The sequence below is a fragment of the Benincasa hispida genome, chromosome 1 (genome assembly GCF_009727055.1).
Source record: "Benincasa hispida cultivar B227 chromosome 1, ASM972705v1, whole genome shotgun sequence".
NCBI classification, from domain to species: Eukaryota; Viridiplantae; Streptophyta; class Magnoliopsida; order Cucurbitales; family Cucurbitaceae; genus Benincasa; species Benincasa hispida.
Window position 1 is genome coordinate 2168150 of NC_052349.1, and position 15063 is coordinate 2183212.

Below are 15063 nucleotides of genomic sequence, written 5' to 3' on the forward strand. Positions count from 1 at the left end.
TTTTTTAAAAAAAATAAGCTTAATAAATGCTATTTTCATTCATGAATTTTTTTCTATCCTACTTTCTAATAATATGATTTTAAAATCTATCAAAATCTAAAAAAAAAAAAAAAAACTTTTTGTTTTTAAAATTTAATTAAGAATTCAAATGCTATACAAGTGAGAGAATAATTTTTATGGATTAAAAAAATTTGTGATGTAGCAAAACATAACTTCATCAGTCAAAAAAATAAAAAGGAAGATAATTTAGATGGGTTAGCTTAAAAAAAAAAAAAAAAGAATTAAAATGGGGGAAAAACTTAAAGCCAAAAGACGAAAAGAAGGTCAATTAGTAGAAAAACTATATTTTATGCATGCACAAAAAAAAAAGGGAAAAATAATAGATAATAATAAAGAAAACAAATTTCGATTGAATCTAATGAGTAGGAAAATACATTTAAAAATGAAAATATAATATAGTAATAATTTTAAAAAAAGAAAGGCATAAAAAAATAAAGAAAACATGGTCAGTTTAAAATAATAGAAAAAACCCTAAAGTCTCTCTCTCTTTTATATTTTATTAAAAACTTCTTATGTTTGTGGGAATCGCTGCATTTGCTTCTCTCTTCTTTCTCCTTCATCCTCTCTCTCTCTCTCTCTCCTCCTTCATCTTCTTCTTTCCCTTTCTTCCTTCCATTTGCTTAATTATAATTCCACTCTGTAGATTTTAAAGATTTCTCTCTCTCCCTCTCTTTTTTTAAACATAGAATTTTCCCTTATTTTTATTGTTATTACTATTAATTTCCTTTTTTTTTTTTAATCTGTTCATGGCGGGCTTAGACTTAGGCTCTGCTTCTCACTTTGTTCATCAACTTCAGCACCGTTCCGTGGATCTACACCTGCAGCATCCGACGGATGTAGACGACGGTTCCGACCACCAACCCAACTCCGGCGGCGAGATCGTCGCCCGGCGGTCCAGAGGCAGACCGTCCGGTTCTAAAAATAAACCGAAGCCACCGGTTATTATTACCAGAGAAAGTGCTAATACTCTTCGGGCCCACATCTTGGAAGTCAACACCGGTTGCGATGTCTTCGACTCCGTCGCCACTTATGCCCGGAAGCGCCAGCGTGGCATCTGCATCTTGAGTGGCACCGGCACCGTCACCAACGTTACCTTACGGCAACCTGCATCGGCCGGCGCAGTTGTCACTCTTCCTGGCAGGTTTTATTAAATCAATCCTAAACTCGAAAGCTTTTTTTACTTAATTAATAAAATTAGAGTTATGTTTTGTTTTTTTAATTTTAATTTGAAATTTGGTTATTTTGGGACTTTCAGAAAGCAGATGAATGACGGTAAATTTAATTTAATTTAATTTTTTAATTGTAGGTTTGAGATATTGTCTTTATCGGGATCGTTCTTGCCGCCACCGGCTCCACCAGGAGCTACGAGTTTGACTATCTTCCTTGCGGGCGGGCAAGGACAAATTCTCGGAGGGAATGTAGTTGGGTCTTTGATTGCTTCTGGACCGGTGATCGTCATTGCGTCGTCGTTTACCAATGTTGCTTACGAGAGGCTACCGTTGGACGAGGAGGAACAACCGTCCAACGGTGGTGGTGCGAGCCTTAGCAACCCGTTTCCGGACCCGTCGGTCGGGTTTCCATTGTTTAATCTGCCGTCGAACATGGCGGGGAATCAAAATCAGCTACCGGTGGACGGATGGGGTGGAGGGAACTCCGGTGGGAGAGCATCTTATTGAGCATCAACATTGGGGAGAAAAAGGTTAGGGAAATTGATAATAATTGTTTGGATTAATGCTAATGTTACTGTCTTTAAACTTTGGTTCAAAAACCCCAACTTTTTAGTTTTTTTTCCTTCTTTTCTTGTTTTTTTCCCTTCTGTTAGTAACTTTTGTAAATTTTAAGATTTCTAAGAGTGTGTTTGATTCCATATCTGGCTAAAATTTTGAACCATAATCACTTTCTTTTTGGTTTTAAGATCGTTAGTTTAAGTATTCTTTTAATTTAAAACTTAATATAAATTAATTTGAATCAGTATAACTATAACTTCATTTTTTAAAGTTTTTTTTTATACGAGCTATTAACATTTAAACCACACAAAGAAAAATAAATACAAGTTATCGTTGAACTAAATTCATATTCTCAACTTAAACAAAATAAAATCAAATAATTCATGATAAGTGAGAAAAATATTTCTCCTTTTTTATCAAGATTTTTTTAAAAGGATAGATACTTTTCCCCCTAATTTTTTTGTTATGATTTCATTTTCTTCTTCCTTTTTTTTTTTTTTTTTTTATGAAAAGGGATTTCAAAACTATTTTTAACAAGTGAAACAGACGAGTAAAGAAGTGATAAGTAGCAAACATCGACAAAATAAAAATAAAATCATTATCAAATAAAAACTCAACTTTATCTCATTATTGGATATATATATATATATATATATCATTAAAAAAGAATAAGATTAGCTGGAAAGGTAAACTTTGAGGAATTGTTGTATAATATAATGAATTTTAGATAAACATGAAAGTCTCAAGATAATGAAACTAATTAATAATATATATATATATATAACTTTGATTTATTTAGAAGAGTAGACAATTTGTATGAAGATATTGGATTATGAATATATCTAAAATATATATAACTTGAATTTGGGTCAGCATTGATAATTATCATTAAATTCAATAAATGCGTTAACATGGACAAAATTTTCAGATGAAGTATTCGAAATAATGTAATTTCGAGACTCCAACTTTTGTTTATATTGGTTTTTCACCTAGCTGAGGAGAACAATATATAATATTGCATTTTTTTAAAAAAATAAAAATAGAATTTATGATAACTATTTTAATTTTAGGGGAAAATCAAATTGTATTCTAAAACTTGTTAAGTTACAATAATTTTTATACTAAAATTTTCAACTTATCAAATTGCATATGCAATAATTTTAACCTTAAAACTTAAAAGGGGTGTTCAAATTTTTTTCTTCTGATTGTTCTTATGAAAATTTGAGTGTATAGTACAAAATCGATAGGATATCAGAGAAAATGACGTTGAGCTAGATTTTTTTTCTTTCTTCCTTTCCCTTTTTTTTTTCTTCTTGTAAAGATTTGTGAATTTTGAATTTTGATATGGTTAATTTGTGTATTAATCAATTTGTTTTTTAAAAAAAGTCAAAACTTGATATGATTGAAATTAATAAGCTTATGAAGATTTTTCTATTGTTTTTTCCCATATAATTCATTTGTGAATTAGTGAAATTTGAATAGAGGGTAAAAAGTATAACACATTAATCTAAGTTTAGAATCTAATTAAATTGATGAAATAATTGAAAATTTAGGGTGAAAGAATCTTAAGTTGCAAAGTTTAGGAATAAAAAAAATTGATTTTCTCCCAATTTTATATATCTTAATCCTACCATTTATATTTGTTTTGATTTATTTTATATGATTATAAACTCGATCAATTTTATATTATATATGACCATCTACGACCATATACTAGTGTGTGACACTACTTTCTAGAGTTGAAAAAACTCAAGACTATATATTCATTTTTACCTAATTTTAACTACTTATTTGAAGGTGATTTTCAAAAGATTAAAATAATTTATTTATCACGTTTAGAATCACTCCAAGATATATAAATAATCATTTAAATTCAATTTAACGTTTGATTTACATTTTTCAAAGTCATTTGTATATCATCAAATTTGATTTTAAATGATTTTGAGCTTGAGTTAACTGACTTTAATCATTTTAAACTTGGATATTGGCCGCTATACATATATATGTCGTATTTTCTTTCATTTAATAGTCAAGAAAACATAGATGTATAGATAACGTGATAGATTAAACTATCAACTTTACATTACTTTACATGCATTTGGATTTTCATCACTAAACAATTGAGGAGCATATACATAGTGAATGAAATAAGGAACGTTATTTTTATTATTAACATTATTAATTTCATTATTATTGTCTTTAGTTTGAATCTCTGCAACAATAGTCTTCTTGTCACTAGTCGTTTCAGATGAAGGTTTTTCTTTAGGCTTCTCTTTTTGATCAGTAATACTTTCTTTCTTCTTCTCCGGCGGCGGTGGCGTTGGCTTCAAAGAATCGGCCAATTTCGTATCGGCCGTAATGTCTGCGTGTTTCTGCAGCTTCTTCTTTAGATAGGATTTGAACTTCTCTGCTTCAATGCTTCCTTCCATTGTTAGGGTTTGAGCTTTCATGTCTGTTTTCACACTATATATTCCTGCCAATATAATGGGGTATTTAGTTTTTCAATTTTTTATGAATATTATAAATTTAATCCCTCTAATTAAAAAAAAAAAAAAAAAAGTTAGTATCCAGTTCTTAATTTGACAAACCTAATAAATAGTCTCGATGGTTTGATAGGAAACTATTTGTTAAGAAATCGATAATTAAATAATATAAAAAAAACATAAAATTAGTAGAAAATCAACACACAGATTTGCACCGTATGTTAGTTACGTCCACGAGATAGAGATAGAACAATTTTATTAGAAAGAACGTTACATAATATAAAATGGTGATGTGGTTAGGGTTAGATAGTTTATATGGTGTACTTTTCTAAATCATAAATAATTAAATATGCCTAATGCGAATTCAACAGTAAATTTTTGTACTTGATTCTAATACTATTGATTATATCGGAACTAAAATTTTAAATATAAACTATAGCGATGAAAATGGAAGGAAATTGGTAAGGAAACCAAATTAATAAATAAAAGGATTAATGTCACAAAACCTTTATGCTTTAACAACTTGTTCTTCAAGTCTTGCTCGCATTTGGCGCAGTGCAAGTGAACCTTAGCTGTTATTGTGCGATGGACCTGCAAGTGAAAAGAAAAAAAAAATCATGCAATTACTTTATTATTATTATTATTATTATTTTCAATTCTCTTCAACAAAATTAGTTTTAAATGATATATACTTTTTTTTCCTCCAAGTCTGGGGTTCAAATTTTCAAAAATTCAGTAAAATAAATGTAATATATTATTATTTAATCTAGAAAATGCAGATAAAAGTAAGCAAATATATAATCATTAACCAGAAAATGCTTTACAAGTTGATTTGAGTTTTTAACCATCATATCTTAATTAACATAATGATTTTTATGATTTATTAAAAGTATAGGTTAAATGGTGGTTAAAATTAGCGTTAATTTATTGTTTTCTTTAATAGTCTCATTTTCTATATAAATATTGAAAACATATTCCTATAATGTTTTTTTAGTATGCATAAAAATTATTGTTATTATTATTATATTTAACCAATATGGATAAAAATTAACTTTGAATTATTAACTTTAATATTTACCGAAAGTATATATACACTAAAATAAAATAGAATGAAACTCAAAATTTATGAATCAAATTAATTGGCATATTTTAACCTATATAACTGTTGCTTAGAAAGGTGAAGATGTATATATAAGTAATCAATTCATTGGGGACATTTGGAAAACATCAATTGAAGCAATTAACAATATTGATTTTTGATAATTTAGGTACGGTTTAGTAACAATTTGGTTTTTAATTTTTGTTTTTAAAAATTAATTAAACCAATTGACACTACTTCTACCTCCAAATTTCTTCATTTATTATCTACTTTGTACTAATGGTTTAAAAAACCAAGTCAAAATTTAAAAACTAAAAAAAAAAAGTAGTTTTTAAAAGCTTGTTCTTGTTATTAGAATTTGGCTAAAAATTCAACCATTATACATAAGAAAGATGCAAATCACGGAAAGAATATTAAACAAATAAATTTATTACTTTCTACTAGGTTCTTCTAGGATCCAAAGTCGAGAGGAAAACAACCCAGATCGTACGCTAAGGTCCCTAAGCAATCACTTAGTGAAAAAGGAAGTGATCGAGTGATGACAACCAAGAGGTGGGCTTGGAAGTAGCCATCCCGATGAGATTGATATTCCAATCTTTCTTCTTCGAACGTATTGATTTGACCCCATAAGCGGGACCGCCACCCTATAGCATGTTGCTACTAGAAACAGAACCTCATATTTCTTCTAGAGAATCTCCTAATTATTTCAAAGCAACTAGAAAGAGATTCTTTAACCAGAAAGAATTCAATTTAGATGTGGGATACCTATCCAGAAGTTTTCGTAACTCAATCATGTATGATGGAATCATTAAAGATTTCACATTTTCGAACTCTGTTTGTAACTCACTATAGGTTCAAAAACAAAAAGAAGATGTGTACGAACAAGAAACAAGGGTGCAAATGAATATTACATAATTATATAAAAAAATAATAAACTTAAGTTTAGTAATAATACTCACAATGGTTGGTTTGGGTTTGTTGTGAGGGGGTTTAGGAGGGTCTTTCTCTTTGGGCTTCACTTTGGGAGAAATCAACTCAACTCTTTTCTTGCTCAACTTCTCTATTTGTTTCTCTATTTTTAGCACATCCAAATTTGAACCTTTCACCCTTATTTCATTTTTCTCCATATCAACTTCAACATTTTGAACTCCTAATAATAATAAATATGAAAAAATAAATTAATTATTTAACCAATCATATACTATGCAACTATCCTATCACTTAAATTTATAATTTGACCATACAATTTTATCGTTTTATAAACGTAAACCATTTAGAAATCGTGGTTGATTTGATAAAAACAGTGAAATTTTCAGCTCTACATTATTCATACTACAGAAAAACAGTGAGAAAGAAGTATAAATTTAAAAAACAAAAATCGAAAAACGAAACCAAAGGCTCAATTGAATTACCTTGTGTTCTAGAAAGAGGTTTTTTGATTTCTCTCCAACATTGATGGCAATGAAGATTTACTTTGTAAATGGCAGTGATGCCTTCAACTTTCTCTCCCATTTTGAACCAAAAAAAGAAAAAAAATCCACAACAAAATAATATGCAGAAGAAAGGTTAATTATGTACTTAATTTATAACAGAAGAGAATAAAGAAGGTGAAAACTAAAAGTTATTAAAAATTTTCTTTTCCAACACGACATCGTTTTGGTGATAATTCCTGAGAGTTAGTTCACCTGCCTGCTTTGGATTCTCTTGCATTTTATTCTAAAATTAGTCTTTGTTGTGCCAAATTTTATCAACTCCCTTCCATTTCTATAAAAAATATAAATATATTCTTCTTCTTTTTTTTTTTTTAAATGTTACTTTTTTAGTGTATATTTTTATTTCTTCTTTTTGTTAACTTTTAGGTAATAAACAAGTTGGATTTGGCTCATTTTTTGTTAAAATCAATGCCAGAACCAATAGGATGGGTTTTTTTAGGAAAATTAAGCACTCATTAAAAATCAAAATAGTTTTCTTAAGCAATCAAATATTGGTTTTCTTTTTCTTTTAAGATTTATATATCCCTACTTCATTTCTATATATATATCAATATTCATGAAAAATTACCATTAACTTTCTCTGAGTTCTCAAAATCTTTATTTTCAATTGTTTTAATTGACGAGAAATTTTGTTATCTAATTCATGTGTTTTTTCCATTTATAAAACCATCATCTTCTACTTATCTAGACAATGTAGAATTTTGGTTACATTTCCACCTGTTTCAATGGGTTAAAATTAAGTTTGTAAACACTATTTTCAACTAACAGTGTGTTTGGATTGACTTTTCAGATGCATTTTGAAAAAGATTGGAGTGTTTGATATCCGATCAAGATAGTTTTTATAATACTTTTTAAAGTTTATTTTAAACCATTTTTATCAAAACAGTTTAAATAAAAATAATCTTTTTGGAAAATATTTTTTTTCTTCTGTCAATTCAAACAGACCCTAAGTTTCATCGTTGTAAAAATAAGTTTTTTTATTTTGTTATCTACTTTCACCGATATTTTTGAAAAATCTAGAAAATAGAAAATAATTTTTGTCTTTTAAAATTTGGCTACGAATACAAAATTTTTCTTGAAACAATGTGAAAACTATAGAAGGTAAACAAAATTAGTAAACAAACGGAGTGAACAAAAATATGATAATAGTATGATGTGGAAAATGAAACCAAATAGAATCTTACATTCTATTGTATATAAATTATATATATACTACACAACATCTAAAGATGTGGTAGAATAGAACTTGTAGAAAACAAATTAAAGTACCTTTGCAAATGAAAGATATCATTTTTGTTATGGCGTTACACAAGAATTTTACAGTAACTTCTTATTAACGGGAGGAGCTCCGGCCATGTTGACGGTGCCGGGGGCGTTGACAATAGTCACGCCAGGAGCGACGGCCATGTCGGCGGTGCAATCGAGAGCAGCGGTGCCGCCGGGAGCCACAAATGTATGGGTGTGAGTATTGGCATACTTAGTCATTTCTTTCTCAGCCTTCATTCCAGCTTTGGCTACATGAAGATCCATTGCAGCTTCAGCCTCTCTGGCCAATCTTACCTCATGAGCCACTTCCACTCTTGCCTTTGCTAGCTCCTTCTCTGCCTGCCATTTCACCATTCCAACAAAAAACCCCTCAGAAATCATCATTCAAATCTGGGATGTCTCCAATCGAGGCCGAGACATATATGCCTCGATTATGAAGAGAAATTATCAGAAATAACCTCCAAAAATTCTTTTCTTTTACAACTACCACTCGTTTGAAGAATTTGTTGAAATAGTTTTTATTAGTCCTTCCCAGCCGACATCAACTCCGAGATTAAAAGAAAATTCAACTTTTTTCCTCGTACATCTAAAGTATCTATTTTTTGGGATAATGGAATCGATAAAGATCGGGATCGTACATCTTTCCCAAGTCTCACTTAATATTTCCTAAATTGATCTTAGATAATTTTGCGATATGAAATTGGAGAAGATTTTAAAAATTATGTACAACCTTGGAGTTCATTTTGACAAAGATTTCAAAAAAATCAATAGTTTGGATGTAAGATGAAAAAAGTTAAAATTTTATTTGAATTTTGGTAGTGGATATGAGCTGGGAAGGACCGAAAAAAACTATTTCAACGAATTTGGTATTGGTTGTGATTGATCAAAATGTTTGATGGTTGTTTCTGACATTCGAATTGAAAATATTTTCAGTAATAATACAACTAAACTCAACATTATCGAGAGCTCACCTTCTCTTCGGCCTTTGCCTCAGCCTTGGCCTTGCGCATGACGCTTATGTCATGTAGCTTATCCTTAACTGCTTGCATCGTTTTGGTTTTGGACCGGTAGAAATTGAAGCTTGTTGCTTTGAATTGAACCTTCAAAAAGCTTTTGAAAGAATGTTAATGGTTAAATCCAAGTTTATAACCATATTTATAGTTTATTTGCATTCACTCTCTTGGTTGTTATAATCGACAATTGTAGAATGAGCATTAATTCAAGGAAAGAATTGTGGTCAATTCAAGACCACTTTTTCAATAACCTGAAATTTGAGATCTTGGTAATTTCATTTGTCCGACTCTTAAGTGAAAAGTTTAAGATGTGTTTTTATTGGGATTAATTTTTTAAAAAAAATGAAAAATAGATTAAAAGTTAAATTAATTGGCTTTATATTTCACAATTAATCAATATCCAATAGCCTAAGCCTTGTTGTTGGATTCCAAAAGCCACTTACTATTTTATGTAAATTTAATTTCTTTTTATCTCGTCATCTTTTAAATTAATCCATCTCTCTTTTTTTCTTAAAAAAGGAAAAAAATTATATCTATTTTAAATGGTTAATTTTATATATAGGAAAGAGGTAATTGAGTGAGAACCCTGAATCAGTTTGAAATTGAGCTTAGGAAGCCTTCCTATTGAAGTCTCCAAATTGTTTGTTTCGTCATGAAATTTTACCAACAAAATTCACATTCTTGCGTTCAAGGACCATCTTTTTTAATCATAAACTGACACTGCTATTCAGTTTTATACATTGTATACATATAAATAGATTTAAGCTCGAGTACAAGCCTCGTTTTGACGATATCTTCATATTTATTAGATAACTTGCACAAGAGTTTAATCATGTTATACAACATTCAGTACAGTCAACATCGTCGTTTAGCTACCAATTGACATTGCTTTATTCGCCTTTTGCCAAAATAGTGAAACAGTTACATGAACAGAGAACTTCTAGCTTCCACGATATGTGGAGAATGAGAATGGTGAAAGCAGGAGAGGGACATGGAAGTGTTCCAACTTCTGGGATTCCCTGATTTCGAACACGATGGAAACGTATGGAAAGAACCCGGCGGGAAAATACTTTCCTGTGTTAAAACTTATTCTGTATATTCCTGGATTTAGAGCTTCAACCATGCTCAACAATTGGCCACTTCTGCCATCTTTATCTGTTGCTGAAGACCCTTCGAGTACCCAGCCACCAACATCGCCCTCACCGAATAAGGGGTGTGGTTGAGTACCAATCCACCTTTCCAAACGGACATCAATACCTGCAGCTGGAGATCCTCGTGCAACATCTAACACGTGGGTCGTAATTGGGGGACGAGTTCGAGTTAAAACTTGAGATGTTTTTCCAGTTGAAGCTTCAGAAGTAGCACCTAGATGCCCTCCGATAATGTGCACACGATCTTCTAGAGTTTCAGAATGAGCAAATGAGAAAATGTGACCAGAATATATCAATTCAATCAACCTATTATTTTTGGAAATGACCATGCCATATTCATCCGTCCAGCTTAACAGTTAAAATTGGTTCAGTAAAGAAAATAACTTAAAAAGGATTAAAATTTGTTGTTTGGATAAGAAACCAAGCTTTCATTGAAAGATGGAATACACTAACTAAAAAAGGGCTCCAATCCAACAAAAGTGAAAAATCATGCCAAGATCATAATTACAAAAAAAAAAAAAAAAAAAAAAAAAAAAAAAAAAAAAAAAAAAAAAAAAAAAAGTCTATTAATGGATGCCCAAAAGAGGGTAAGAGGCAGCCCCACCCAGACATCCTCACTAGATCTTTCAACCACCATAATAGGATCTACAAATCTTATTATTTCTCAAACCGGATACCCAAACACCTAAAAGGACTAAGATGAATAGTTACTGCTTAAAATGCAAGGCATCAAGAAAGTTCAATATATGTAGAATGTGTGTAGTTTTAGAATTCATTTTCTCTGAGAAAGTGTTTTAATCTGTTCATCTCTTTGTTTTTCGTATTGATGCACTCTTAATTGGAAGATTAAGCGAGAAAATAAATTTCTGTTACGTTGGACATGCTGGTTCCGTGATGTTATATTTCACAGTAAATGTCACTGCTCATTGAAAACAGATAATAGCACGTCTGAAAGTTTAAATAGATTTCCATGAAGCTATGAACACACAGATGAAACAGATAAAGTATTCTTTGCAAGTTCTTTTGTTATATCTATAAACAAAGATTACCTTCTACTTTTCGTACAAAATCCGGAGGAGAATAGCTCTCTCGGGTTGAAGAGGTATTTTGTTTGGTTGAGAAAAGCTTTGCAAGACGCAGTTCTGTTATTTTCATTTGCTCCTGAGCAGCAATCTCAAACTCAACTATGGGTCGATTTGAATACCTTTTCTGCAGCAGGCACAATTGCTCATACTTCAGACGATGAAAACATTTTCAACTGAATGAAGAGGGATCGATTAGAGTTTTATACAATTGTAACACAATTCAAACTTCCAACTAAGCAACCCAATTTCTCCGTTGATTTCTAAGGATGGCGGACAAGCATATCCTAAGAATTGCACCTCTGGCCAGAAAATATGAACAAAATACAAGGAAAAGTAGCTGATATTATTGCAATTCACGACAGTAATGCCAATGGCTTCTCATCATTGAGCTAGGTTTCAAGACAAATAAACAGGTTTTCAATAAAGATGAAAGGTTATTCCATTTAATTGAACTCAGTGACTCAGTGTTGAAAGTAAGAAGATGAAGCAAAACACAGATTATGGAAATCCTTTGTCTGATTCACGTTATCCGTATTTTGCTTAAAGTTTCCTAATAAAAACAGGTGCTCCTGGGATCACTATATGTTTTAGAAAATTAGTCCATCGTATGATTTGACATTATTCATCTTGAAAAGGGTTTAAAAGAATGAATATCTAAGGTCCTATTTGACAATCATTTTGTTTTTTGAAAACTAAGCTTACAAACAATGCTTCCACCTATAGTCTGTTTCACTTAATTACTTACATTTTAAACGTGCTTTTAAAAACCAAACCAAAATTTGAAAACTAAAAGAAAAAAGTAGTTGAAATTTTTTATTTTGTTTTTGAAATTTGGTTTAGAATTCATGTGTTTCTAAGAAAAGTGAAAAACTTGTCAATAAATTATGAGGGTTAATCACAAATTTCAAAAATAGAAAAACCGAAAACAAAATGATTATTAATCAAAGCCTATAATACAAGAGACCATTATCATTAACTACAGTGAAGGATCTACCTTCAATTCTGCAAGTATCTCGCTAGTGCTCCTTCCAGATGCACAAATAAGAAAAACAAACCCAAACTTCTGCTGATACTGGCTATTCCATTCTGCTAGCTCCTGCAATGGCCAGCAAGTATTACGCAAAAGTACACTAGAAATCACTGATTTAATCATGAATAACTCAAACCCAAACACCTCTTCCAAAAAAGTGGTCAACTTGATGATATTAAAACAGACTCCAAATACTTTTCATATTTCTAAGCAAGAGGATAGCATGTTATAACCTGTAAGCTAGAACCAGTGGCGGTTGCCATTGCAGTTGACTGTTCTCCCTTACTCCATCTATGAAGAATTTCACTAAAAAGTCACTTCACGTGTACAATAGCATATGAAGTTATACAAGCAATGGAAAAATGTACGCATAATGAAAGCCTATAATGAAGAAAAGAAATGAACGTCTCCCATTACGATACCGCCCAACAGGAACCAAGATCTAAGATATATTGAAAGATAAAGGATGAAGAACTACAAGATAAACCAAGTATACTCCCTAACTGATTACCCTTATGCTCTTACTGATATCATACTAATATCCTTAACTAAGACCCTTACATCTCCCTGTTTCGACTAGAAATAATTTATTTTCTGACATCTATGTAATCTAATCTCCCTTTTCTCAGAGTGGATTAAGAACCATCACAACATCACAATTGTGCAGTGAAATAGCATCTTCACAACCACAAAACTAGAAAGCAACAAACAGGGGAAGAAGAAAGGAAGCTTCAAAATCATACAGCCCCTATTTCCAAACAATTCAGTATTTGGCATCAGTTAAAATTAAAACCAATGATAGATCTCTCTCACAGTCCTTGCAACCTGAAATCAAGCTTTACGTTCCAGCATTCAATTGCATCCTAATAGAATACTATCTTATTCCTAGTTCTGTTCAAAATTCAAATAACTGTAAGGACTGATTCCATAAAACTGATCCAGTCAATTCGATTTCGTCAAGAAAGATAGAGAAGTAATAATCTAGCATTTAAAGGATCTTAACTGAGCACTCGTCTGACTGGATGATTTGGAGACTTGACCACCAATCCGTGGATGAGCAGAGAAAGCTTCCAGCCAACCATTCACATCGACCTTTAGAAAACAAACAAATAAGCATGAAATTTTCAGTCTCGATTGATCACAAACAATGGTAGAAAGAGATTAAAGAACGTAAAAGAAAAGAATGGAGACCTGGTTGAACCAGATGTGTCTAGCTGCAGCTACAGCTTGTTCCAAGGAGGAAAAAGGGGAAGCGGAAACCATTTCTTTGGCGAATTTGGAGCTTCCACAGCATGCCTGAAACTCTTCCTCTCGAAAATCATAATTCGACGCCATAGTTATTGCCACCGATCACTCGCTCTTCCCTCTCTACAGTCGGAGTCTCTACGTCTCACTCAACAGCCGATGTGTTCGTTGAATGGAAATCTGCTGCTGCACTGGCGATGGCGGCGTTTGTATGAGTTGGGTTTGGTTGTATTTTGTCACATTTTGGACCAACCCAATCAAGTTTAGATTCCTACGATGCAATTAACCTTCCAATTTTATGGAAAATTGACAAAAAAATAGTTTTTTTTTAGTTTTAATTTTGAAATTTAGACCCTTTTTTAAAATATTATCTTTTGACCCACAATTTTGAAAACCAAGTAAAATTCCTTTCACATTTCAAAAGTCACTCCAAACCCTCCAAACCTCACTCTCACGATTTCTCTTGCCATTTCCCCCTCCATTTCCTCCTGCCATTTCTTCAATCTCACTTTATTTATCTTGATTTCCCTTGCTATTTGTCTTTTCATTGAAGATTATTTAGGATTTTTCATCTAATCAGATATGGATTTTCATTTTTTTTGCTTAATGTTAGTTTATCTTAGATGCTATAAAATGATTGTTTTAAATCTATGTTGAATGTTAATTTTTTTTTTTTCTAAAAACATCATGTTCGGTGTTTTCTGAACAATTTCGGGCCTAAAAATAAGTTTCTAGAAATCAATCTTACCCGGTCGGCTTCAAACGAGGGTGACCGGGTATGTGACCGGGCGGGGAAGATTGGGGAAGATTTGGGGAAGATTGGTGTCCGGTGTTAGATCGGTCGGACCCATGTATATTTCGACCGGGTATGGGTGGGAAAGAGAGAAAAGAACGAGGGGGAAGGGGGCAAAACCGGGTAAGGGTAGGGGTGTCCGGCAAGTTACGTGACCGTGCAGGGAAGATTGGGGAAGATTGGTATTTGGCCTGGTCCTGAGCCCAGTCGGGTATGGGGCCAAGCCAAAAACCAGAAAAGGGGACTGTGAAGGGGTATGATAGGGAAGGGGTGGGACTGGGCGAAAAGGGGAAGGGAACGGGTAGACTCGACTGGGACTGGGTAGAGGTAGGGACCGCCCGATCGAGTTTAGGAGCTGTCTCTTATACACATCTAGATGTGTATAAGAGACAGGTGAAGGGGTATGATAGGGAAGGGGTGGGACTGGGCGAAAAGGGGAAGGGAACGGGTAGACTCGACTGGGACTGGGTAGAGGTAGGGACCGCCCGATCGAGTTTAGGAGGGGGGACTGGACGCCCGATCGGGACTGGGAAGGGTACAGCCGGGCGGGGAGTTTCACCCATCGATATAGGATTTTGGCCCGGTCTCTGCTTGCTTTGTTTGCCACGTCACGAATTA

The 15063-nt window shown here is 32.4% G+C and overlaps 4 protein-coding genes across 5 annotated transcripts; 1 reads left to right on the plus strand and 3 right to left on the minus strand.

Annotated features, from left to right (window-relative positions):
* The first annotated feature begins 806 nt into the window (after nt 1–806).
* Nucleotides 807–1736, plus strand: LOC120069031 (AT-hook motif nuclear-localized protein 23-like). Its single transcript, XM_039020693.1, has 2 exons — nt 807–1201; nt 1367–1736. Exons 1-2 carry the CDS (start codon nt 807–809, stop codon nt 1734–1736), a joined length of 765 nt encoding a protein of 254 aa, XP_038876621.1.
* A 2129-nt stretch (nt 1737–3865) lies between these two features.
* Nucleotides 3866–6881, minus strand: LOC120070238 (heavy metal-associated isoprenylated plant protein 4). Its single transcript, XM_039022124.1, has 4 exons — nt 6782–6881; nt 6329–6519; nt 4777–4861; nt 3866–4260 (listed from the first exon to the last, which is right to left on the minus strand). The coding sequence occupies exons 1-4, from the start codon at nt 6879–6881 to the stop codon at nt 3866–3868; spliced, it is 771 nt and encodes a 256-aa protein (XP_038878052.1).
* A 1143-nt stretch (nt 6882–8024) lies between these two features.
* On the minus strand, nt 8025–9234 carry LOC120070240 (late embryogenesis abundant protein 6-like). The gene is made up of 2 exons (XM_039022126.1): nt 9100–9234; nt 8025–8467 (listed from the first exon to the last, which is right to left on the minus strand). Exons 1-2 carry the CDS (start codon nt 9175–9177, stop codon nt 8180–8182), a joined length of 366 nt encoding a protein of 121 aa, XP_038878054.1. The 5' UTR covers nt 9178–9234; the 3' UTR covers nt 8025–8179.
* Nucleotides 9235–9896: 662 nt separating this feature from the next.
* On the minus strand, nt 9897–13925 carry LOC120070228 (uric acid degradation bifunctional protein TTL). Of its 2 annotated transcripts, none has more exons than XM_039022111.1 (6): nt 13599–13925; nt 13411–13499; nt 12641–12698; nt 12372–12473; nt 11342–11501; nt 9897–10536 (listed from the first exon to the last, which is right to left on the minus strand). In XM_039022111.1, exons 1-6 carry the CDS (start codon nt 13740–13742, stop codon nt 10082–10084), a joined length of 1008 nt encoding a protein of 335 aa, XP_038878039.1. In that variant the 5' UTR covers nt 13743–13925; the 3' UTR covers nt 9897–10081. The 2 variants fall into 2 exon arrangements, with proteins under 2 accessions (XP_038878039.1, XP_038878038.1); XM_039022110.1 differs by having other exon boundaries at nt 9897–10539; nt 13599–13924.
* Between the last annotated feature and the right edge of the window lie 1138 nt (nt 13926–15063).

Excerpts from the sequence above, each read along its gene's own strand:
- LOC120070238 (XM_039022124.1), bottom strand. The coding sequence starts at position 6,881 with ATGGGAGAGAAAGTTGAAGGCATCACTGCCATTTACAAAGTAAATCTT. Across the intron at positions 4,862-6,328 it reads ACAAACCCAAACCAACCATT|GTCCATCGCACAATAACAGC; the intron begins GTGAGTATTATT and ends TTTCACTTGCAG. Across the intron at positions 4,261-4,776 it reads CAAGTTGTTAAAGCATAAAG|GAATATATAGTGTGAAAACA; the intron begins GTTTTGTGACAT and ends TTATATTGGCAG.
- LOC120070240 (XM_039022126.1), bottom strand. The coding sequence starts at position 9,177 with ATGCAAGCAGTTAAGGATAAGCTACATGACATAAGCGTCATGCGCAAG. Across the intron at positions 8,468-9,099 it reads AGGCAAAGGCCGAAGAGAAG|GCAGAGAAGGAGCTAGCAAA; the intron begins GTGAGCTCTCGA and ends GTGAAATGGCAG.
- LOC120070228 (XM_039022110.1), bottom strand. The coding sequence starts at position 13,742 with ATGGCGTCGAATTATGATTTTCGAGAGGAAGAGTTTCAGGCATGCTGT. Across the intron at positions 11,502-12,371 it reads AGATACTTGCAGAATTGAAG|AAAAGGTATTCAAATCGACC; the intron begins GTAGATCCTTCA and ends TGCCTGCTGCAG. Across the intron at positions 10,540-11,341 it reads TTTTGTACGAAAAGTAGAAG|AAGATCGTGTGCACATTATC; the intron begins GTAATCTTTGTT and ends CTGAAACTCTAG.
- LOC120069031 (XM_039020693.1), top strand. The coding sequence starts at position 807 with ATGGCGGGCTTAGACTTAGGCTCTGCTTCTCACTTTGTTCATCAACTT. Across the intron at positions 1,202-1,366 it reads GTTGTCACTCTTCCTGGCAG|GTTTGAGATATTGTCTTTAT; the intron begins GTTTTATTAAAT and ends TTTTAATTGTAG.